Genomic DNA, 25,703 nt, shown 5'->3' on the forward strand with positions numbered 1-25,703 from the left:
AAGGGAAAATTTATTGCACGTGATTTGGAGTCAGAGCCTAGTTCATTCCTCCATGCAGTCCTAAAGAAGCCATGTAGTCTGTCTGAACCTAGGGTCTTAGTTTGTAAACAAGGAGCAGAATATGTCTTCACTGTGTTGTGGGTTAGGATACAATGAGATGCTGTGGACTAAAGCACCTGGGAAACTGCAATGCTCTGGACAAACATAAAGGATGTTTACTTTTGTTAAATTAATACTTGTGATCACTGGGGCTACTATGATAATAATACATTGTTTACTGTTTTCAGAGCTCTTTTATATAAACCCATCCTAATTATCATAGCAAGCTTGAAGATAGGCCAAAAGGGGTCATTGGGCCACCATCCACTGAATCATTTGCCCAAGATGAAATAGGCACAGGCAGGTTAGACATACATACCTCAAGTCAGTCATGTACAAATGAAAACTATTACATGTTCAATTTGAGAAAATGGAGTCTGCTGTCAAGGTTCTATGCCTCATTTTTAAAATCTGCCCTAAATTCAGTAACTCTGAGCCATAAAACAGGGATTAGCTTCAGGTCCTTCTTCAGGTCAGTGCCTCAGGTACACGTGGTCAGCTGGTGTGTGCTTTCCTGGAAACCTCCAGACCTCAGGAGTAGCCATTCTTCTGATTGTGGTACATCAGCCTCTGTGAAAATGCTCTGAAATAGTTGCTGCAGAAGCTTCTTTGTAGTTTATTTTTAAAGTTTAACTATAACCAGTGCAACTGCAACCATAAAATAACTAATTTCATGTTTGATCTCATACACAAGCCACATAACCATCTGCAGGGATGAAAGAACTGACCCCCAGTGCGCTTTGCAAATGAATGAGCCCTAGGAAATAGCACGTCTGGAGTCAACCAAGACATTGTCTAGCCAGATGTCCTTGAAGAAATGTCCTACCACGATAGACCTGATAACACTGAGTCAGTTTTTTAGCCCTTCCGCATGGACCTCTTAAGAGAAAAGATGAACCGATGCTTAGAGCACAAGTCTAGATTCCAGCTTGGAGTATTACTATTTTAACACAGTATGTTTATAAAATTCTTAGACTTTGAACAATGATTTAAATTGTATAACCCTAACCTCTTATCACATACCAGTATAAGAAAATGTGTATTTTCTTAACATTTCCTTAGTACCAATCCCATTTGTTTGAGACAAGAAAATTTTTTTCTTCCCTTGTGACTGGGATAGGATATGCTGCTTATCCCATTAAGGATGTCAGGTTCAAGCACTGCCTTACGGTGACTGTCCCTCAGCTGAGGCATTTTCTCTGATTAGAGCTTCGCTTCAGGGCTCTGAAACAGCTCACTTGAAAGCATCCTGTTTTCTTCTCATGTTGAAAATGATTTCTGCCTTTTCTCAATTTGGATAATTCTGAGATTCTTAGAATTTTCTTCTTTCAGAAGAAGTGGAATGCTTTGTGATAACTTGACAATCAGCTAAATTGGATGACTCACTGACAATACAAAGAGATAGGCCTATTTCTTTCTTTTGAGAAAAAAGAAATAGTGAACATTTAGACTATCACCTACTCCCAGTTCAACTGAAAGCACTCATTGAACTTTCTAGTATTCTGTATCCACTTACTATATTAGTATGAGTATAAAAATAAAATTAATAAGAAAGTTGAGTTCAGATTTAATAGAAGAAATCTAAATAACCACACATAAGCATCAACATACATTTATATATTTATTTATTTATTATTTTTATTTTATTTGAGCAAGAGTCTTGCTCTGTTGCCCAGGCTGGAGTGCAGTGTGCAATCTTGGCTCACTGCAACGTCCGCCTCCCTGGTTCAAGTGATTCTTCTGCCTCAGCCTCCTGCGTAGCTGGGACTACAGATGCGCGCCAGCACACCCAGCTAATTTTTTTGTATTTTTAGTAGAGTTGGGGTTTCATCATGTTAGCCAGGCTGATCTCAAACTCCTGACCTCAAGCAATGTACTTGCCTCGGCCTCCCAGAGTGCTGGGATTACAGGCGTGAGCCACTGCACCCGGCCAGACATCAACATTTAATTGCCCACAGTTGAATTTCAGATTTGATTGTCAATATTATAGTAATAATTATTGTAACATCTTAAATTTACATACCTTCTGAGGTGGGTAGGTTAGATGAGTAAAGTTAGTAACCTAACAAACATTTTGCCTCTTTCAATGCTTTCTGTGCAGTTGGTATTTCATATTGTATTTCTTATTTTATTATTGTTTTTGTACTTTCACTTTTAATTGTTTTTTATAATGCCCTCTGGTGGTTTCAAAGTGCTGTAATGGCATGATACTAAAGCTGAGGCACTGTTTTAGCTTTCACTAAGTCTGGGTTCCTTTCTGTAAGAAAATAAACCTTTCTTTTTATAAGATGCATTTAGATGTCACTTCCTTTCTTCTCTTCAGTTTTCTTCCCAAACTCTTTTAAAAATCGATGCATGTGTTGAAGAGAGGTTCTCACTCCCCGTGTTTGCATAGAGCTGGTTAGCTGACCCTTGAGCCTTCCGTGGCTCACTGCCCTGATGAAGCCCTGCCCCCTGCCCCATCTCTCGAGACCCGTGCTCACATTTGGCGGTTGTGACATGCTACTTTTCCTATGGTCTGCTTTCCCAGTGGGTTCTTGCCCACTCTGCGGCCTGTGTGCACTGTCTTCTGAGAACTTGTTCCTCTACTTCCCTGTTCCTTCAAAGGGCTAATCCCCCTTGCCCTTCCCTTCTCAACATCAATGTTCTTGCCGTCTTGGGGGCCTTCTGTGACTGTCCTATTTAGAGCAGATCCCCCATCATGATATTCTGAGTTCTACTTCTTTTATTCTTGATGCTTATTATATCAATTATTTTATTTCTATACCTTTTTTAAATCATTTTGTCAACTGTGACTTTTCTGGTAATGTCTCCTGCCTGAAATATACACATAATGAGAAGGCTGTCTTACTTATTCCTTTATCTTTCTTACCTAGAGTAGGTCCTGGCACAAAGTCAAAACTTAAATACCCTTAGGGAGCTAAGATGTTAAGATTTGTTCTAGCTTATCTTGAAATGTCATTGGTTGGACATATTTTCAAGTTTCATTTTCTGACTTGATGTAGATAGAAAATGAATATTTATAGTCTCTCTGATATAAAGATCCTGTACATCTCTAGATCATTATTATTAACATTGAATTTTGCTTAACAGTTCCAGAGATGTGGAAGATCCAGGAGACTGAGCTCATCCCAGAATATACCTGAGAAATAGCATTCAAAATGTAAACTCATTATATCTGTTCCTCGTTGTGTATCAGCCTCTTAGAAGAGTGGAATTTTGAAGAAAATTTTTAGTTCTATTTGAGTTTTAGTTGAATTATATATACTTTAGAGTCTCAAGATTGATTCATTCTAAAATATGAAGTACAAAACATGCCAAACCTAAAACTCAACGACTAGGAGATTACTTTTCAGATTGTGTTTCTGTTCCTTTCCATTAATCTGGAAAATTTGGAGGTTGGGGCCATATTCACTTCTGTGAAATATGTCTTAGTAGCCAGAGCTTGCTTTTGAATTTTATGATATGCTGTTTTCCCTTCAGCCATGTCAGTTTGAACAGTGCATCGTGCGCTCTCTACAGTCACTGAAGGGTGTTCTGGAGTGCAAGCCAGGAGAGGCCAGCGTAAGTATTCCAGTTCCACTTTGACGCCACAGTTTCCCAGGGAGCCCACGGGAATCAGAGTTGTACATTTTTGGCTCTGCATTGCAAGGCTTTCTCTCTCTCTTTGCTTGCCTGTTCCATTTAGTTTATGTAGATATGCTGATTTCTGACTCCAAGACAGGCTGATGAAAGATAAAATGTGAGTGTGAGTGTTGTAGGTAGAGCGGTCACAGTGATAGCACTTTTTGGACAGTGAATGATGAGGCTGGATCTTGACCATCAGCCCAGCATGGCGTTGTCTTCTCAAGCCCGAGTCACCACAGTGAGGAAAACCACCATTGGGCCAAGTCTTCTCTTGTGTTCCTTTTAAGAGTAAGGACACCACTCCTGAAGCAGTGTTCCACATTTTAACTGTTGTTTTGTTTTGTTCTGTTTTCTTTGAGATGGAGTCTCGGTCTGTCGCCCAGGCTGGAGTGCAGTGGCATGATCTTGACTCACTGCAACCTCCACCTTCCAGGTTTAAGCAATTCTCCACCTCAGCCTCCCATGTATCTGGTATTACAGGTGTGAGCCTCCACGCCCAGCTAGTTTTTTATATTTTTAGTAGAGACAGAGTTTCACCATTTTTGCCAGGCTTAACTGTTTATATCTAACTTCATACACAAAAAGCCTTGTTTTCTTAGCAAAGTCCAAAAATTTTAATCAAAATTCTTCCTTACAGGTCTTTCAACAACCTAAAACACAGGAGGAGGTTTGCCAACTAAGCATCAATATCATGCAGGTAATAATTGAAAGCAGTAATGCCCAAAGCCTCAAATGATACTAAGTATCAGTCAACCCCTCTCCTATTTATAATCTGCCGATGACATACACTAATTATGTATTTTTTTTTCATCTTGTTTGTGTACATAATAGTTGAGGGTAAGTAGGGTAACAAAGTTTAATGTAAGATTAATTTGGACTTGTTTTAACAATACTCAAATGTTTCATTTATGTTATGCTCCCCTCTTTTATGTTTTCTTGGTACTTTATATATATTCTGCTAGAGCACAGTGTAAATGAAATGATAATTAGTTGTTCACATTATATCTGTGTAAAGTATTTTTATTGGGACCAGTGCTTTGCAGGCACATAAAGTTGAGAATGTGGATAAGTGAATGAGAAAATGTCTTTTTCCTAAAATATCTTTACAAACTTAATAATTGATCAAAACATAGTCACTTCTAATTTTCTATTACTTATGTGATAGATATGGATGGGATATATATTTCTGTCATTAATGGAGCATATATAATATATACACATATTCATATATGCACACAACACCACACCACTTATGGGATATATAATTCTACTTTATGTAAAGTTATCTAGGAGTTCATTCCTGTGAGAATTCTGAAACTTACTTTTTCACTCAGGTTTTTATATACTGTCTGGAACAGTTGAGCACCAAACCTGATGCAGACATAGATACTACACAGTAAGTGAAAATCACATTAATCTCATTAATGCATTTAGGAGAATTAAAAATACAAACTCAAGTTTTATACTTGATCTTGTATCCTAAGACTTCTAGTAAGAAAGAAAGATTGTTCATATTAAAGTAATAGTTGTTTTTTATACTTGACCTATATTATTTCCATATTTAGCTTTTAACTCATCTTTGCCTTATTAGAGACATATCGAGCAAATTGAAGACATAATTAGCTTATTAATTATCCAAAGAACAGGTTTTATAAATAATAAAGTATTAAATGTAAATGTATAACTGCTAGTTGATTATTTTTACGATTCTGGCATTAGGGGGAGGCACAGTTACTCCCGTTAGAGACTAAGCATGTTGGTAGAATTATGTCTGGGTCAAGCTTAGTTATTGGAGCTCCAGTGGACACATCTTAACTTTTGATGTTTACAAATCCATGTGGTAGTTATTTTATAACGCTGTTCTATAGGACACCATTGTAAAGTGCTGTTTTTTTTAAGAAATCTGTTCTTTCTGAATTATACTTGGCATGTGTAACTTCTGTGTACCTAAGAGTTATGCTCTGACACAGATAATACTGAAATAAATGCCTCTTATATCTTCAGTTGACAATTTGGAAATTTATCCGTGTTTGTCTGTTTACTGGTTTTGGCTTTTGCTTTTCAGTACATAAAACTTATCACCTCCCTAGGGACCCAATAAGGTTTTAATTCTTTTAGGTTTACTTTGATTTGGTTTTATATTTTTAGCTCATTATTTCACCAGGAATTTATGATGTTAGATCCTTAATATTGCGGATTAAATTTCATGTATCCATAATACCTTCTTTTAGCTGTCAAGTCTAAAACACTTAAAGTTTTGTGACTTTCACCAAACATTTTACATACAATTCATTGCATTTTTAAATTTGCATATAGTTCATTGCATTTTTTAATTTGAGTGCTTTATTTCTAACTGTACTTGCTTCCGTGTTCAGTCTCTCTGTTGACGTTTCTTCCCCTGATTTGTTTGGAAGTATCCATGAAGACTTCAGCTTGACCTCTGTAAGTCAGACAATAGCTAGAAAGTAAACCATTTTAAAACCGTGTAACAGCGATTTCAAAAATCGAATTACTTTGTTCCTGCATCATGGCTGTAGCATGTGGTATAGGACACTGTGCTGTGCTTTGGAGCTATATTATATGAAATTTTCTGGAAAGTATAATGTATCTGAATTTTGCACTTAACATTTTTAGCTGGAGTTGTGATTTCAGTCATTCCATATACTATCTGCATCTTTGTGCTTTCTGAATGTTAAATAGGTGCCCTTGTAGTTCCCTGGTGCTTGAGAGTTGCTGTGATGTGTGGGGGAGGAGGCAGAGGACAAGGGCACCCATTCCCCCCCACAGCTCATGCCTCTTCAATGGGAGAAGTTCTGCTTTTCTCTGTTTTATTTCTATAAGTTGCCTAATAGCATTTTATTTGAACACAACCTGAAATACACACACACACACATACACACACACACACACACTTATACACAAACAGATGTATACATACATATACTGCATATATAGGTATGTATGTATACACACATACTTTTTAAAATGTGTACATGTATTTAAGGAGATTGAGGAGATTCACAAACTTATATTATGACATGTATAAATTCGTCTATTGACATTCAAACTCCAGCTATCATAAATGAAATAACCCTTTCTGGCTAGGGGCAGTGGCTCATGCCTGTAATCCCAGCACTTTGGGAGGCCAAGGCGGGTGGATCACTTGAGGTTAGGAGTTTGAGACCAGCCTGGCCAATATGGTGAAACCCCATCTCTACTAAAAATACAAAAATTAGCTGGGTTTGGTGTCGGGTGCCTGTAATCCCAGCTATTTGGTAGGCTAAGGCAGGAGAATCACTTCAGCCCAAGAGGTGGAGGTTTTCAGTGAGCCAAGATGGCACCACTATACTCAAGCCTGGGTGACAGAGTGAGACTCCATCTCAAAAAATAATAATTATTATAAATAACCCTCACTGGTTATTATAAATAATAATTTTATAAATGAATAATTATAAGTATTATAAATAAATACTTATAAATAATAATTGTCATGAGTTTGAAGGGTGTATGGGTGTATGCATGTGGGGGTGTGTGTGCCCGTGCGCGCACGCACACATGCATGGCTGGCTGTCTCAAGGAAAAACTGTTTGACCCAAATTTTCTACCATATGTCATTTCCCTGGTCATTATAAGTATGAATACCTAAATAAGGGGTTTGGTGTATTAGAAAAATATACTTTGATCAAAGTAATCTCAAAACTTATTCTAGATTCAATTTTTTAGATGACTAGGTGGAGAATGATACCATTCACTGAGATAGAGAAATCAGGGAAAATACAGGTTCGAGAGAAAGATTAAAAATTCAGCTTGAGGGACGGGCACAGTGGCTCACACCTGTAATCCCAGCACTTTGGGAGGCCAAGGCGGGTAGATCATGAGGTCAGGAATTCAAGACCAGCCTGGCCAATATGGTGAAACCCCATCTTTACTAAAAATACAAAAAATTAGCCAGGTGTGGTGGCGCTGGCCTGTAATCGAGGCTGATTACAGGTTCCTACTCAGGAGGCTCCTACTCAGGAGGCTGAGGCAGGAGAACCACTTGAACCCAGTGGGCAGAGGTTGCAGTAAGTGGTGGTCACACCATTGCACTCCAGCCTGGCAATAGAGCAAGACTCACTCTCAAAAAAAAAAAAAAAAAAAATTCAGATGGGACCAGCTTTGTGACATACAGGTAGATACCAAGTGGGTAATTGAATATCCTTGTTTGGATCCCAGGAGAGAAATCTAGCTACAGATTTGTGAATCAGCAGTACTTAAGCAATATAAGGCCTGGGAGTAAGAGAAATGCTCCTTCTTCTGTTCAGCCAGACTTGCAGGCAGAATCTCCCCAAGAGTGGTGGCAGTGGAGTTCCTGCCAGGGACTGTCCCAAACCATCCCGAGATGGGGTCAGTTGGCGTTCCAAAGAAACAAGCATGAAATTCAGGGTGATCAGTGCAAAGCATTAGGGAACAAAGCACAGAGGGGGCTTCACTGAGTCCTCGCCAGGAACAGCAGGGGAGGATGACCTGCCTAGGTATGTCGGCAATGAGGGGGCTTGAGCATGGAGTTTATAGGAGGGTTTAAAGCATTTGGTTCAGGGTGGGGCTGATTTCTGCTATTTAGCAACATGGTTGATCTCTCAGTGTTTTCAAACTACAGCCTAAAGAGCTTCATCAGTGCCTGGGAGGTCAGGGCCCCTGCTTGGGTGCAAGCCTGCAGGGAAAAATGGGCAACTGGCCCAGTCAGAGCCATCAAGGCACTCTGTGCTCCCCTGACAGGGCATGGAGAGAAATTGAGGGGAGCTGGGGAACCCTATACTTGTTGGATGAGAGAAGGGCCAAATATATAAAAATAAGGTTGAGGGTTTCATTATTTATGGGCTCACCAGGTGCAGAGAGCCTCAGTGTACCCTGAAAAGGGTTAATGAGAGGTGTAGAAGGAAATCCAGATAGAGCAGCACTCCTGAGAGGGATGGAAAATCACATTTAAACAAAGGAAAGCTTTGCAGCCTCAGCGGCTGAGGGGCTTGAGGAGGATGGAAATGCAGAGGGCTGGGGGAGTCCTGGGAAGACAGGGCTGCAGGAGAGGGCCTCCCGAATGGAGATAGCAAGAGTCTTCCCCTTGCTGGCACCCTGAATCCTCAGGCTCTCCCTGCTGGTGTGGCATGCCCCTGCTCCTGTGCCTCTTCCAGTGGGTGGAGCACAGGAGTCAGCCCTGGATGCCCTGTGACCCATGAGGCTGCAGCTGTCTGCTAAGTCACATTGAGCCTATTCTCACCTGTCCCCCCAGGCACCTCACATGTGCCTCTGCAGGTTGCAGGGCCTCTCTCCTGCTACTCTCCAGTGTCCTTTTGTGACCAAATTCCTCTGTATACGCCATTGGAAGCTATTTCATGAGATTTGGTGAGATCTTCTTAGGGTCTTGTTCTGTTATCCAGAAGGGAAGCAGCTATGATAAGAAAAACACCTAGATTCAGAGTTGGAAGACAATGGTTGGCATCCTGTGTAACCTCGGGCATATCACTGACCAGGCGCAGGCCCTGTGTTCTGAACAAAACTGATGGTGACGCCTGCATCACAGAGATGCTGTGAGGAATCACTGATATAGCAGAAGACCGTCTTCTGTCACCTTCACATGCTGCATTTGATAGCTGGAGTTGTTGTTTTCAAATGTACCTCTTTATCTTAGTTGTTAATAAGCTTTTGATTAGTCATCCACGGTTGAGAATCTGTGTTGTTCAGTTTTTCTTTCCACTTTTATTGCATCTTAATGATTAGATTTGAGCAACAAATGTACTTACAGGAGTAAGATTTTAAATAACTCAAATAGCTTTTCTGTTTTTTAAGAGCCATGTAGATTACAATGGGAAAAACAAAGAGAATTAACAGGGCAGAGAAGGTGTGGCAGGCTCAGGTCGCTAGCTAAGGAGGCTTGACTCTGGAAGGAAAAAGTCATTAAGGATTGATCTTTGAAACTGAACAACCAGCTGAGGTTTTTGAGGCAAACAGCATGTTGGGAGTAGCCGATGAAATGTCATATTTACTTACTCTTTGTCCTTTTGGGGACTGTGTAATGGTAACTCCAGGCCTGGGGACCAGAGGGGAATGCTGCCTCCTCGTTCCCACCTCACCTGGGCGAGTTTCCAGTGACTATTCATGTTTTCCTTCTTGATGTTTATTCACAAAACGTGGAGAAGTGTTATACATAATACAACCCTGTTTACCTTGTCTTATGCTCCATTTCCTATCCATAGAGTAATTCAAGGCCATTCACTTGTTTGAACGTCTTTTAATAATTCCTCGGCCTTTTACTTATATTTGTTGATGACCAAAAACAGGTAGTGAATAGGCTACACTTTGCCAGAAATAAAGACAGGAACATTAGAATAAAGGAATCTAGAAGGTTTTTGGAAACTATTGAGCTAAATGAAATTATTGGGAAATGTAAAAGATGATTGGCAAGTAAATTCAAGGACTATAGTTACCATTTTTCCACATATCTCAAAAAATAGGAACCTCTTTCCACATTTACTATATCAAATTACTGTAAGTTATTCTGATTATACACAGAGAGAGCATGCAAAGTATGTGATGGAAAGTGGTTTCTGCTGTAGGTTTAGTTGAAGGATCTAAGTCAAGGACCTAGATTAGTCAAAGTTGTTCCAGAGAAGGCCCACCCACCCTCGGGAGCACAGGTCAGGTGCCTCGGTGAACCGCATCAGCAACATAGGGCCATTCCTGGAATTTTATTTACCAAGTAGTTCTTCTGAACTGTAAAAGGATACTGTGTTTATCAGCATTTGCGTGTGGTAATTTTTGCAAGAAATTACTTTAGGTGGACAGAACCCTGGAGAATGTAGAAGTGACTGGTTTGTACCTCTTCCTCTTGTCTACAATGACTACTTCCTAAGGCGGAGTCCTCTCTCAGTGACCCTCTCTCCCCATTAGAGGGAGATGATTCCTTGTTTTCTTCTGCAAACACAATTCCTAATGGCCTTAGATATTTGAAGGAGCCCATCATACAGATGTATGGCTATGTAATTCTCTTCCAGGTTATACAAAATTTATAAACTTTTTTATAACAGTTTCTACATTTTAAATGTAATTAGTTATTAAAAATATTTATTCCTGTAGCCTTTTCTTGTACACAAAGTATTAAGTAAGCAGTAAAGTAGAATCCTTTTCGTAAGAAACACTGATCCCAATTCCCACCTGATCCTAGTTAATGGGATTTTATCAATCTGTTTTTTAATACAAGCTGCCTAGTTTTAAAATAAATATTTGATTCTTTGGTGTATTATGTAATTATAAACAAATAGTAGAATTGCAGGATTTTATTGTGTTTATGTTATAATATTGGGAAAGAAGCAGTCAAGAAAAGCAAAGCATTGAGTATTGATGTCAAACAGCAGAGACTGTGATTAAACCTGACAAGTGTTAATCAGTTATTCTGTCACCATAAATGTGAATTTCTAAAAATTTGTTTTGCTTTTAGGAACAGCGCCTTTTGATAGTCCTAAGTAATTGCTGCTATCTAGAACGTCACACCTTCCTAAATATTGCAGAACATTTTGAAAAGCACAACTTCCAGGGAATAGAAAAAATAACAGAGGTAAGTGAGTTCATGTAAAATGCACAAGTCAGTGGTTTTGCCAGCTCAGTTTCCAAGCTGTTTCCTAGCCTGTGTTCTTCTGCTATCAGAGCCCATCCCCTCTGCATGCCCCCTTCACACCCACACTCCTTCCCCACCTTCACCCTGCTCCATCTTTGGATGATTCCCTTCCTTCCCTTGGTTCACCTTGAATTGTTAATACTCTTCTCTTTTCTCTGGAGCAAAGCTTCCTCAAGGTTAGAGCTGGTTTACTCCACATCTGAGCTGTTCAAAAGTGAGGGAAGAAAATAAGGAGAGAAAGGCAGCAAACCCAGATATTTCAGAATTATCTCATATTTGACTCCTTTTAGGTAAATGCTTTTATAGCCAGCAGCAAACTCCCTGAGCCTGCAGAAACACCTCTTCCTGCTATTCACACCTCTCCTTCCTCTCTCCGTTTCTATATGACCTCAAGGATGCTTTTGCTTTGCTGCCGTGCGCATGTACACGTGCACACACACACCGGCTTAGGCAGCAGAGCATCCTATGTGAAAAATACATCCTCCCCACTCTCCAATCACTGCATGCGGAAAGGTTGGGCAAAAAGGAGTCTTGTAGAAATTAATGGAGTGAGTTTTCTTTTTAATGTTATACTTTGTTGTTTATATTTTTTTCAACTAAGAAGAAAAGGAAAAAATGAAGTAACCTTGTTATTAAGGTTGGTTGGTTCCTGGGCAAAGGTTTATCAGATTTCTCAGTAAAACTGTGCTAGTACCACTTTTTAATGTCAGTACATTTTTCTTAGTGCGAAGAGTAAGAACGATAATGATCTGGTTAATCTTATAATCAACATGTATTCTGGATTACATACTTTTTATAAATGGTGGCTCCAGTTCATGAACTACATTGGGATTTTTTTTTCAAAGAATGAAAATGTCAAAGTGGGCGGCCCTGTCTTGTTTTCCTGCCTTTTCGTAAAGATTAATCATTCTGATGAGAAATGTTGTGACTTAAGCCTTTGGGGTCAAACGTCTAGTTTATTTCCAGAAACTTTTGTGTTAACAATTGCAAGGTGCTATCTTGCAGTAAAAAGTGGCTATTTGTAGAAGGTGGCCACTTTGTTTTTATATAATTACATGAATATATTTATTGGAGAAATTTTATCATTTACAAATATATGAAATTATTAGAAATTGCATGTAAAAGAAGCAACAAATTTGGTTTTCTCTAGTTTTTTTGCAGTACTAAGTAGGAACTATCTGTTGCTTCACTTTATATCATTAAGAAGTAGAATTAAATTAATATTAAAAAAGATTTTTTTCATATCCTTCCTAGTCTTTGTCCAGATCATTTTGAGACCAAGATAATACAAAGGATCTGGAGATGTAGCAGTGTAAATGGTAGGCTCTTTTCCACTCAGAATTTGGATTATTTTTAATCGACCATCTTGAATATTTTGAAATTCAGTTGTGTTTAAAATAAATAGACAGTAAACTAGATTTAGATGATAAAGTTTGCATTGATTTTATTAATTTGTGAATCTGTTTGGGAATTTATTCATTTCATGATTCCAACCAAGTAAAATATATTCCTGGTAGCAAAGGGAAAGGCCTGCTGACTGCCACTGTTTATTATAGTTTCCCTCCAAATGACAAATAATTCTAGAGGCATCAATCCCAGAAAAATCACAGGGCACAGGTCACAGTGGTTGGCTTATCCATTCTCTCTCTGTTTCTGCACTTGAAGATGAGGGTCTCTAGTAGGGGGACCTCATGTCGCTGGGCATCCTCATGTCACTGGGCGTGGACCTCTTCTCAGACTCCTCTGGTTTAAGCCGGGGGTTGGCCAAGTGTTTCTTCTGAGTATATTTCCCTCTGCTTTCTTATTGGTACTTCTCTCAGGAGAAGCATCATTCCCTTCACCTGTTTATCACCTTGGAATGTAGAGATTAAATTAGTGTTAATGTAGGAACAGGAGACAAATAAATGTTTTTAGAGGGTTATTAAAATTTAATGATCAATGACATTTGAAGCTAGAATGATTTTATACATACAGTTGTATTTGGTGTAGATAATCCTGGGAAGAAATCAGGGATAGTATTATCAGCTCCATAATCTTCACAGGGGAAGATACTCAGAGAGGTCAAGGACTTGACCTGTAAGTAGCACAGCAAGACAGGACTCAAAATTACATTTTCTTATTCTAAATCCAGAATCCTTTCTGATCTAGCAGCACGCATCTTCAAGAATAAAATGGGTCTCATGATGATACAATTGACCCTTAAACAACTCAGAGGTTGGGGTGCCAAACCCCCTATGCAGTTGAAAATCTAAGTATAACTGTTGACTACCTCAAGACTTAGCTACTAGTAGCCTACTGTTAGCTGGAAGCTTTGTGAATAACATAAACAGTGCATCAACATGTATTTTGTGTATCTGTTGCATACTGTATCTTGTAATATTGTAAGCTGGAGAAAAAAGAATGTTATTAAGACAATTATTAGGAAGAGAAAATGTATTAACTATTCATAAAGTAGAAGTGAATAATCATTATAAAGGTCTTCATCCTCTTCATCTTCATGTGGAGTAGGCTGAGGAAGAGCAAGAGAAGGGGTTGGTCTTGCAGTGTCGGTTTGACCGAGGCAGAAGAAGATGTGTGTGTGTATAAGTGGACCCATGTAGTTCAAACCCATGTTGTTCAAGGGTCAACTTTATACCAAAGGAGTGAAAATAGGACATGAAGCTGGTTGACTAGTGTATGTTGTTTTGGCCTTTATGAAACCACACTGAGTGGTACTTCATAAGATCAGGGCATCCAAATCACCTTGCTCCACAAGGTTCCGTCTTAAAAGTAAGCCGCATTGTAAAGCTTTGGTAGACTTGGTGCCGTTCGAATCCAGACAGTGTGTGCCAGCAGGGAGCGTCCTGCCATGTGCGTGCATTTTCATTTGTATTGCCCATACCATTTAGCTTTTTCTCAAGTCCTGGAGATGCCTTTTTCTAGTCATACATTTTTTTTTCAACTTATAAAAGTGAGACCCAACCATTATTTTTAAAAAGAAAAAATATTGGGAAGTTGAAAACAATAATAAAAATTAAAATCATCTATAATGCACCAACCAAAGGAAGACACTACTATTTTAATATTTATAGTAACCGTGAATTTATATATCCTATATATGCATATCTATTTGTTATAAAAATATGAAACGGTGAAAAGAAATTTGAGAAAAAATACATTTTTCTGAATTAATGTGAGGTATTTTTCCTACTGAATATTCTATTGTGAGTTCTTTTCCTTTTTTATTTAATGTTTTTATAAAATGTGTTTTATGGCTTTATAACCTTTTTCAATGTGGATATACCATAGTATTTTTAAAGTCTCCCATACTAGTATCCTTAGGTTTATTTTTAATTTTTTTTTTTTGTTACTGAGAAGTGAAGATCATCTTTGATCACATCTCTTATTATTTACTCACAACAGGCTCCAGGGGAGTAGATTCACAGCTCCAAAGACACTTGGTAAATATTGCCAGATTGCTTTTTGGAAGCTGATCTCATCACATTTCTGCCATCTTTTAAATTACAATGTTTAATTGGATAGGTTAAAATAGGGCTTCATTGTATTTTATTTTGCATGCTTCTTTCTATTTAGGTTAGCACTTTTTCTTCTGTTTATTCACTGTTTATATTCTAGAGGAGCTAATTTTGAAGGCTCTTAGAAAGTTAAGAAATATGTTGCAAATAAGTTGGCAATTTAAGTGTGCAAACCAAATTTGCCACAAACCGAATTCTTTGAACCTTTGAGAAAGGAAAACCAGAGTTTTATGTTAATAAACTTCAGCAAATAATTTTATTGTGGTAGGTATAATTACAGAATTCCAGGGAGTGTTTTTACATATATAAAATAATTTTTAAATATGTCCCAGTCTTTAAAAAATAAGCATCTAACTCAGAAGTTGTATACTTATTTTCACCTGATGAGACCTGTAGACATTAAATATTCTGGCATTAAATTTTTAATTGAAGTTTTATTTGAAGCTTCTAAATCTCTTTCAGAAACTCCAATGTGAGGGGTGTGGAGAGACAGCGCCTTTTTCTTGTGTGTCCAGGGGAAATTCCTTTATATGGAGCAGCTGATTTTAAGGAGTTTTGCATTGCTTTAACTGCATACACTGTGTTTTACATACTTGGTTATTTTAGCTTAATTGAATATAATTAAATTTCACATTGGAAACCATTTGAATTCATATTATGTGAATGAGTACAGCTTCGTGTCTTCACTACTTATATCATCTCTGTATATGTGTGTTTCATTTTCCTTGTTGCTCGATACATATAAACAAAATCAGCTAAATTTTGTTTAGAGGCTATTTTATATAATAAATAAGTTGTAAATTAATCTGTTTTGGAGTTTAAGATCTTACAGACAGAAATGATAAATTGATCAGATGTGTTTCTGCCTTCAAAACATTGAGCCTCATTTTTGACCTATTTGGCTGCCTTGAGTTTCTTGTAGAAACAGACAGGGAAAGAATAAACATACATAGTTAGAGAGATGCACCATCAGAAGGACTCAGGGACCTTGTAATTTATAAAGTGTTACGGCCCCAGTATAGAAAGTAGCTGAGAAAAGGTTTCACAAGCAACAAAGAACGTAAGATTGCGCATTCCAGATGCTGTTTCATAGAGTAGAGGAAAGGCACTAAAACGTCTTTGGAAAGCTGGGAAGTGCAGGAACTAAGGAGTAAAACAGCCTGCTCTCCAGTTGGGTAGAGTATGGCATTTGTAAGTCAAAAACCTTGAACCTAAGCCAATACAATTTAACCCACATAAATAATTGTGTTACCATCCACTGAATATTTCTGTTCTCTGGGCATTTGATTTGTCTTCTTCCTCTTTGTGATCAGCAGTTTCCGTAGACAACCTCATTTGCCTTCATAGCCTCATCCATCACTGATGGATGCCCATGATTCCCAAATTCTTTATTTTCGACCTGCATGTCATTCTGAGACCTTAGATGTGTTTCCTACCAGACATTCTCTCTAGAAGTTCCCATCGAGATTTCAAAGCAACCTGGCCAAACTAGTCATCTTCCTCCTTCAGAACAGCTTCTCTCTTGTATGTTCCCTGTCTTAGTCAATAATCACTAAGCCAGAACTTGGGGGTTCCTCCTTTTTTCTGTTTTATTTATTCATTTTTAATTGACAAATAATAATTGTGCATATTTATGGTGTACAATGTGCTGTTTGATCTATGTATACATTGTACAGTCAGTCACTAATTAACATAGCCATCATCTCACCAACTTAACTTTTTTTTTGAGGACATTAAAAATCTATTCTTTTAGCAATGAAATGGACAGTATATTATGATTAACGGTGGCTACCATGCCATGCCCTTTGATCAACACCTCCCTTTTCCCCAGGTTTCACTCTCCCCTCAGGCCCCAATAACTACCATTCTGCTCTCTGTTTCTATGATAATGACTTTTGTAGATTCCACATATAAGTGAGATCACAGTATTTGTCTTTCTGTGTGGGGTTTATTTCACTTAGCATAAGGTCCTCTAATACCATTCATGTTGCAGGTGACAGAATTTCTTCCTTCTTGAAGGCTGTATAGTATTCCATTGTGGATATGTACCACATTTTAAAAATTCATTCATCCATTACTGGGAATTATTCTTGAAGTCATTCCTCATGATGCTTTCTGCCAAGTCTTTCTTCTCAACTCAACCCCTGAACCATCTTCCAAATCTTTCTCTACCTCTCTAATTTAATGTTCCTGGCCAAGCTCAGCCCTTTTTCATCATCTGACGGTCGTGGTGTTGTAGAAACTTTCCTAGCAGGTGCTTTGCTTAATATCTAGATGTTTCCACTCTACAGCTTATCGCCCAGAGTGTCCAGGATGGTCTTTCAAAAACCCAGAGCTACTCATGTTGTTCGTCCCCCTCCTGTATTTCAGGGCTCCTTATTGCCTGAAGAGCTAAACTCCATAGGCTGGCATTTGTGTAGGATTTTCATTGGCTCTCTTGCTTCCTTCTCTCATGGCTTTTGTCCCCCTACTCCAACACCATTTATTAGCCTGAGCACCTGCTCATGTTTCCTTGAACATTTCATATAATTTGTCTGTTCATTCACTCAAGCTATAAATACTCATTCAATGACAGCTCTGTTATAGGAACAGTGCTCTGTTGTAGGAACATTTATCTATAGCTTGTCTTGTACTGTCTGACTCTCTGGATTGCCTTTTCCTCAGTGAATCTGGACTTGACAAAATCTTGATCCTCCTCCAAAGCCCATTTCAGATGCAGATGTCTCATCCTGTGTCAAGCCTACTGGGCCTCTCCTCATCCATTGCCAAAGTGCAAAGTGGACCATATTATCTTCTTTCTACCTTGGATGCTTTGTTCTTGACACTAGAAAATCATTTAACACGTTGCATTATGATTAGTTAAATAGAGATACACTTCTTTTCTAGATTGTAAATTCTTTTCAAATGTTTTTAGTTAAATATAATAAAATAGATACTGTGTAATGTAGGATGTAGGAGAGTGATGAAATGAACCCACATGCTCCCACGCCACCAAGCTGAAGGAACAAAATATCCCAGGGGCCTTATGCTCACTCGTGCCCCTGCACAGCCATGCCACCCACCTTCCCCTATAGAAAGCCACTTCTGAATTGTGTGGTTTCTAAACAATATTTTGTTTGAAATTACCTGTTTTTGACTTTTACATTAGCATATTCAGGATTATATGGTGTGTATTTTTCTGTGACTTTCTTTTCCCACTCAGTATTATTTTGAGACGTATCCATGTTGTAGCATGTAGGTCATGCTAGTGTAACATGAATTAAAGAATATGTTCCTTTTTCTTCTTTGAAACAGTTTGTATAAGATTGGAATTATTTATTCTTTGAATATTTAGAATAACTCTCTGGTAATGATATTTTCTGTAGACTCAGTATTTTCTTTGTGAAATGATTGTTAATTACTAGTTCAATTTCTTTAATGGTTACAGAACCATTCAGGTTTTTTATTTCTTCACGGTAGTTGTGGTCATCTATATTTTTCTAGGATTTTCTAGGACTCTGCCCATTTTGCTTAAATTTTCAAATCTTTTGGCATAAATTTTTTATAATAGTTTCATTTTATTCAGCCTCAGCTGCATTTGAGGTTATATGGCCATTTTTTGAACTTGTTTTTCTTGTTTTTGTTTTTTTTTTAATTCTTTTTTTCTTGCAAGAGTCTTTTCAGAGAATCAACTTTTGACTTCAGTAGTGATTTCCCTGTATATCCTTGTTTTCTGTTGCAGTAATTTGGGCTCTAATCTTGTTTTATTTACATAGTTCATTGATTCTAAACCTTTCTGTCTTTTAATATAAACACTCAAGGCTGTGAATTTCGCTCTCAGTGTCTCTCTGGTAGCGCGGCACATATTTTAACAAATGATATTTTAGTTATTGTTCCATTTTTTAATTTTTGAATTTTAATTCTGTTTTAATCTTGGCTAGAAGTATGATTTTAAATATCCAAGCTAAGGAAGCAGAGGAGCCATCGGAATTAGTTTTCTCTTGGTTAGAGATTTCTAATAAAATTGTTCTGAGGTGAGAGAATATCATGTTTTTAGGTTTGCTGAGACTTGCTTTGTGAGCTGATACATGGACAGTTTTCTGAAATACCCTGCCTCGCTTGAAAATATTGTCCTTAAGTTTTAGATACCACATTCCACAGTTGTCTATTAGATCAGGTTTGTGAATTACATTGTTCAGTCTTCTGTATCCACTCCTTTTGTTTGTTTGCTTTGGACTTTGATCTCTTGATTATTGAGAAAAACATAGTAAAGTCTTTCCTTGGCTCCTTTTTTACATATTTTATTTGCCTCTACTAGTCTGTATTTTTATTATGTATCTTGGTATTATTATTTTCTTGGACTTTTTATACCCCTGGCTCTGATTGGTGTCTTTGATAAATTCTGGAAATTTCTAAGCCATTATCTCTTTAAATATTTTTTCTTTATTCACACTTTTCTCTCCTTCAAGATCTCCTATTGGACCTGTGTTACACCTTTTCACTCTATTCTTCACATCTCTTAATTTTTTCTTTTCCCCTCTCATTTTTAATTCTCTGTACTGATTATGGGTCATTTCTTCAGCTCTCTTTTTGTTCCTGGTTTCTTCAGTTGTGTCTAATCTTGCTAAAATTTACTATGTATTGAAATTTTATTTCAGTTGTGTTTTTTCTTCAGAAACTCTTCGAGTTTTTTTGTTTGTTTGTATTATTAATAAGAGGAAATTATTAACTTACTCTGGAATGGTATAATTTCATAAATCAGGGAAGGAGATAGTAGGAGCAGTAAAGTTCTTTCCAGTGTCTCTCAGATTGTTCTATGTAGATAGAAAATCAAATACAAGCTAAGATCAAGTATAAGATTATCTTATTAAGAATGGTGGAGCAAATAAGTGAAGCCTAATAAATAAGATGTGAGGTGACTAACTTGGTTATTAAAAATTCATGACTGGGCACAGTGGCTCATGCCTATAATCCCAGCACTTTGGGAGGCCAAGGTGGGTGGATCACCTAAGGTCAGGAGTTAAAGAGTAGCCTGGCCACTGTCGTGAAACCCTATCTCTACTAAAAATACAAAAATTAGCCGGGCATGGTGGCATGCACCTGTAATCCTAGCTACTTGGGAAGCTGAGGCAAAAGAATCGCTTGGGCCTGGGAGGTGGAGGTTGCAGTGAGCTGAGAACTCACCATTGCACTCCAGCCTGAGCGACAGAGCGAGACTCCGTCTCAAAAAAAAAAAAAAAAAAATCACAGGAAAAGACACCACTCATGTTTTGGATGCACTAAAGATAAGTAAAACACCAGGTTAGAACCACAGCTGGAGGTGAAAGAAGTGAGGCTTGGAAGCCCTCACTAGCAAGTGCTAGAGAGACAAGAGCTGTCCTATTTCAGGGTGACAGTATATCCTGTTTCATCTATAGTGTTCTTTTTTCTGTTAATACCTCTTCTAGGAATTAAGAGTTTGTTTGTTTGTTTTTAATTAGTTATTCACTTGGCATTTACTTTGTCCACATTTGACAAGTTGTGGTTCAGTAATATAAAGAAATGTCGGTTTGCCACCTGTCTTGCCATCCATTTGAAAAGAGCTAAAAAAAAATTAATTTGTCTGAACCTGGTTATCCAAATTCACTTGGATAAATGTTCTGGTGACAGTTTGATGGCCTTATTTCTATATAGATGGCCAAATTAAAGGCAGTCTTTCTGTCACATTTGGAATGAAAATCATAGTTTGTTTATTTTCTTTCTTGGAAGCATACTCTTGTAAAAAACATTATTACCAAAAAATTTTTAAAATCACAAATTTGAAATCTTAAATTGGAAACATTAAAATACATCAAAATAAGGATTTTACCTTTTAAACAATTTTGACTGAGTTGAAGACAACAGTATAGAAATTAGGGAAATATGACAATCACTTAGGCATCTCTTCTCCAGGACTATCCATTGGGCACATTGGCTGGAATAAATGCCTGGTACGTGAGATGAAAATGTTGTTCAGTTTACATGATTGCTGCTAAGAAAGGTAGAATGGTAGCTTATCTTAGGTAGTATTGGCCACTACACCAAAATTCTGCCTCCACATATGCCTTACTTCTCTAAGTTATTACCAGCAGTTTTTTAAATGCTTTAAAAGCCTCTTCTCAGTGCTAATATGTACAAATTCAATGTGTAAGTCTATTTCTGAATACAGATATTCCTCAACTTAGGATGGGGCTACCTCCAGATAAACTCTTCCAAAATTGAAATTATTGTAAGTGCATTTTCTGCTTATGGTATTTTCTACTTAGAGTGGGTTTAACCTGACGTAGCACATTATAAGCCAAGGAGCGTACTGAATGCCTGTTGCTTTTGAACCACGATAAATTGGGAAAATCATGAGTTGAACGATCATAAGTCAGGACTGTCTGTACACAATTAAATTGTTACCTTTTGTAGATTCTGGATATCAGCCCTTTGTCAGATGGGTAGATTGCAAAAATTTTTCAGATTTACAAGAAAAAAACAAGCCCATTCAAAAGTGGGCAAAGGATATGAACAGACACTTTACAAAAGAAGACATACATGAGGCCAACAAACATATGAAAAAATGCTCATCATCATTGGTCATTAGAGAAATGCAAATCAAAACTACATTGAGATACCAACTCACACCAGTTAGAATGGCGATCATTAAAAAATATAGAGACAACAGATGCTGGAGAGGATGTGGAGAAATAGGAACATTGTTACACTGTTGGTGGGAGTGTAAAGTAGTGAAACCATTGTGGAAGACAGCATGGTGATTCCTCAAGGACCTGGAAATAGAAATTCCATTTGACCCAGCAATCCTGTTACTGGGTATATATCCAAAGGATTATAAATCGTGCTACTATAAGGACACATGCACACAAATGTTCATTGCAGCACTGTTTACAATAGCAAAGACCTGGAACCAATCCAAATGCCCATCAATGATAGACTGGACAGGGAAAATATGGCACGTATACACCATGGAATACTATGCAGCCATAAAAAGTGATGAATTTGTGTCCTTTGTAGGGACATGGATGAACCTGGAAACCATCATTCTCAGCAAATTGACACAAGAACAGAAAATTAAACACTGCATGTTCTAACTCATAGGCAGGCGTTGAATAATGAGAACACATGGACACAGGGAGGGAAGCATCACACACTGGGGTCTGTCGGGGGGAAATAGGGGAAGGACAGCAGGGGGTTGGAAGTTGGGGAGAGATAGCATGGGGAAAAATGCCAGATATAGGTGATGTGGAGGAAGGCAGCAAATCACACTGCCATGTGTGTACCTATGCAACAATCCTGCATGTTCTTCACACGTACCCCAAAACCTAAAATGCAATATAAATAAATAAATAAATAAATAAATAAATAAAATTGTTACCTTCTTTAAAGAATGCACCTGTTTCTGTTAGAGACACCTGCCCTAAAAGGCCCCCGTACCTTCAGGCATCTCCACTCTGCAGCCTTTCTCCCCACTATCAGTGGCTCTTAAGCACTCCCTCTCTGTTTAACCACTGCATTCCTTAAATACATTGTATTGTAAATGCTTGCTTTTATTCCTCTCCTATTATACTGATTTCCATAGTGTCAGGATGTTTTTTGTTTTTGTTTTTTGAGACAACTCTCGCTCTGCCCCAGGCTGGAGTGCAGTGGCAGGATCTTGGCTCACTGCAACCCCCACCTCCCAGGTTCAAGCAATTCTCCTGCCTTACCCTCCCAAGTAGCTGGGATTACAGGCTCATGCCACCATGCCCAGCTAATTTTTGTATTTTTAGTAGAGGCAAGGTTTCACCACGTTGGCCAGGGCAAACTGTATCTCTTGACATTGTGATCCTCCCCCCTTGGCCTCCCAAATTGCTGGGATTCCAGGCATGAGCCTCCTCGCCCAGCCAGTGTCAGGATGTTTTTAAATTTAATGTTCTTCCCTTCCTCTTGGGTAGTGATTAATGGTAGTTGGATCTCACCCTTGCTTTTTGAGTAATAATCAAGTAGACCCAGTTAACATCTATGTTCAGCAGCCAGTGTGAACTGATCGTTAGTGAAAATGAGGCTATTGAGATAATAGAAATAGCTGCTAGCATTTCTTGCGTATTCGCTTTCAGTGTGCTGTGTAAGTTTCCTGAATTATCTTTTTAAAATCTCACAACAGAAATTAGGGACTGTGTACTCTTGATGTTGGTCCTGCCTTGTCACACATTAATACTGCCACTCTACTCTCTTTTTGTAGCATTTGGCTATTAACGATTTGCACATCCATTTATTTTCAACTCCTCTTTTACCTTCTTTTTAAAGAAAATAAGGTTAAAATAGCCTTCCCTTGTGCCCTATTTCAGTAGGCTCCCTTCTCACCAATGTTCCAACTGCTATCTGCAGAGAATCATTCTGCCTGTCCCAGAACTTTATGTGAAGTTCCATGCAGTTTGTAGTCTGTTGTATCTGGCTTCTTTTATTAAAATTAATAATTTTTTTGAGATTCATCCAAATTGTGTGTACCAATGATTCATTTCCTTTTATTGCTGAGTTTGGATAACCAGATTTTATTTAATGGCTCTAATGGTGATGGGTTGTCTCCAGTGTTAGGCCTTTATGGATAAAGTTACAGTGAAAATTCTTGTAAGTCTCTTTGTGGACTTACAAGTACTGAGCTTGTACTCACTGATCATGGATATATACCTTGAAGTGCAATTGTTGGTCGTAGTGCAAACCAATTAGGAACTCCGAGTAGTTTTCCAGAGTGTACATTCCGTCAGTTATAAACATGAATGTTCCAGTTGTTCTGTATCCTAGTCAACACTTAATATTACCAATCTTTTTTATTTTAGCCAAACTCATTGTTGCTTTAGTTGGCTTTCCCTAATAAATAATGATGTTAAGCACCTTTTCTTGTATTTTCAGATACATTCAGGTAGCTTCTTTCTTGAAGTGCTTATTTAACCCCAGCTCATTTTTAAATTGGATTAGTCATCTTTCTATTTGTGATTTTTAAAAGGCTCTATATGTCCTTTGTCACACATACATATTTTTTCAGTTCATGGCTTGCTGTTTTGTTTTTATAATATCTTTTGAGCAGAACTGTTTAATTTTGATGAGATCCACTATAGCAAACTTTTAAAATGTTTAATGCTTTTCATATGTTGTCAGAATCTTTACCTGCTTCAATGTCCCTAATATTTTTCCGGGAGTTTTATAATGTTAACTTTTATGTTTAGGTCTGCGATGTTCATCTTTATGCGAATATCTCATTGTATTATTTATGTCAGGTTTATAGTCAGTCTTGAAATCATGTAGGTGAGTCTTCCAACGTTGTTCTTTTTAAATTGTTTTGGCTGTTTTAGGTCCTTTCCATTTATGTATAAATTTTAGCCTGTGAATTTTTACCAAGAAAAGGCCTTTTAGGAGTTAATTGATTTGGAGAAAATCACCAGTATTGTTCATCCTGTTTATTTGTGTAGGCCATCTTTAATTTCTGTCAGCAATATTTTGTAGTTTCCAGTAGAGATTTTCCATGTCTTTTGTTAAATTTATTCCTAGGTATTTTTTATGATATTATAATTCTTCTGTGTCTATTATATAGAAATATAGTTGATATTTGTTACTGGCATTGCTGCCTCAATAAATTTACTTATTCCATTAGGTTGTCAACCTGCTTAGATTTTCTAAATATGTCATCATGTCTTCTGTTAATAAAGGCAGTTTTACTTTTGCTTTTTTGGTATTTTTTCTTGCCAGATCTCATGGACTGGAACCTTGAAATCAGGTAAAATCTTGAAATAAGTGGTGAAAGGGGACACCTTTGCCTTATTCCTGATCTTGTGGAGAAAGCATTCTATATCTGTACCATTTTGCAGATGCCCTTTACACAGCTGATTTTCTTTCCATTCTTAGTTTACTGAGAATTTTTATCATGAAAGTATATTGAGTTTTCTCAAGTTCTTTTTCTTCATCTATTGAAAAAATACCACTTCTGTGTCATGTATTTTTAAAATGTATTTCTAGTTTTTATTTGCCAATAGCTTGTTCGGATTTTTATGTCTTTGTTCATAAAGGCTATTGGTGTGTAATTTTTTTCTTATAACATCTTGGTCACTTTTGATATTATGGTTATACTGGCTTCATTAAACAAAATAAGAAATGCTTTTAGCCTCTATTTTATGAAAATGTTTGTGTTATAATTTCTTTCTTACATGCCTGGTATAGAATCACCAGTGAAATCACCTGGGCCTGAAGTTTTCACTGTGCAAACCCTAGCCTATGATGGATTCAATTAGCTTAATAAATATAGAACTAGCTGTGCCAGTTTTTGAAGATTGTGTTTTTCAAGAGATTAGCAATTTCCTCTATGTTGTCAAGAGTTGATGACATAAAACCATAATGTCCTTTTACTATTATTTTAATATTTAGGATCTATAGGAATGTTTCCTTTTTTTTTCTGTTCTTGGCAATTTACAAAGTTTTTTTTTCTTTATTTCTTCATCAGTCTTGCCCAGGAGCTTATCATTTTTGTTATTCCTTTTTAATTTTTTTTAATTTTTAGATTTTGTTATACTTTTTTAAAATTATACTTTAAGTTCTGGGGTACATGTGCAGAACATGCAAGTTTGTTACATAAGTATAGGATCTTGGTCTCTTGCCCAGGTTAGAGTGCAGTGGTTCAGTCATAGCACACTGCAGCCTGGATCTCCTGGGCTAAAGTAATTCTATCACCTTAGCCTCCAAGTAGCTGGGACCACAGGTGTGCGCCACCATGCCTGGCTAATCATTATCATTATTATTATTTTATTTTATTACAAAAAACCCTACTTTTGGCATTGGTGGTT

At 37.5% G+C, this 25,703-nt stretch overlaps 1 protein-coding gene across 1 annotated transcript in view; it reads left to right on the plus strand.

Moving 5' to 3' along the window:
• The window catches only part of EXOC2 (exocyst complex component 2), a 210,075-nt gene that overhangs the window by 131,121 nt on the left and 53,251 nt on the right, over positions 1–25,703 (plus strand). Inside the window, exons 18-22 of the mRNA XM_037734469.1 lie at positions 3,583–3,663; positions 4,364–4,423; positions 5,061–5,122; positions 6,102–6,168; positions 11,201–11,317. Coding sequence (XP_037590397.1) covers positions 3,583–3,663; positions 4,364–4,423; positions 5,061–5,122; positions 6,102–6,168; positions 11,201–11,317 — 387 coding nt within the window. The remainder of the gene's footprint in view (positions 1–3,582; positions 3,664–4,363; positions 4,424–5,060; positions 5,123–6,101; positions 6,169–11,200; positions 11,318–25,703) is intronic.

The sequence above is a fragment of the Cebus imitator genome, unplaced genomic scaffold (assembly GCF_001604975.1).
Source record: "Cebus imitator isolate Cc_AM_T3 unplaced genomic scaffold, Cebus_imitator-1.0 Scaffold623, whole genome shotgun sequence".
Classification (NCBI taxonomy): Eukaryota; Metazoa; Chordata; class Mammalia; order Primates; family Cebidae; genus Cebus; species Cebus imitator.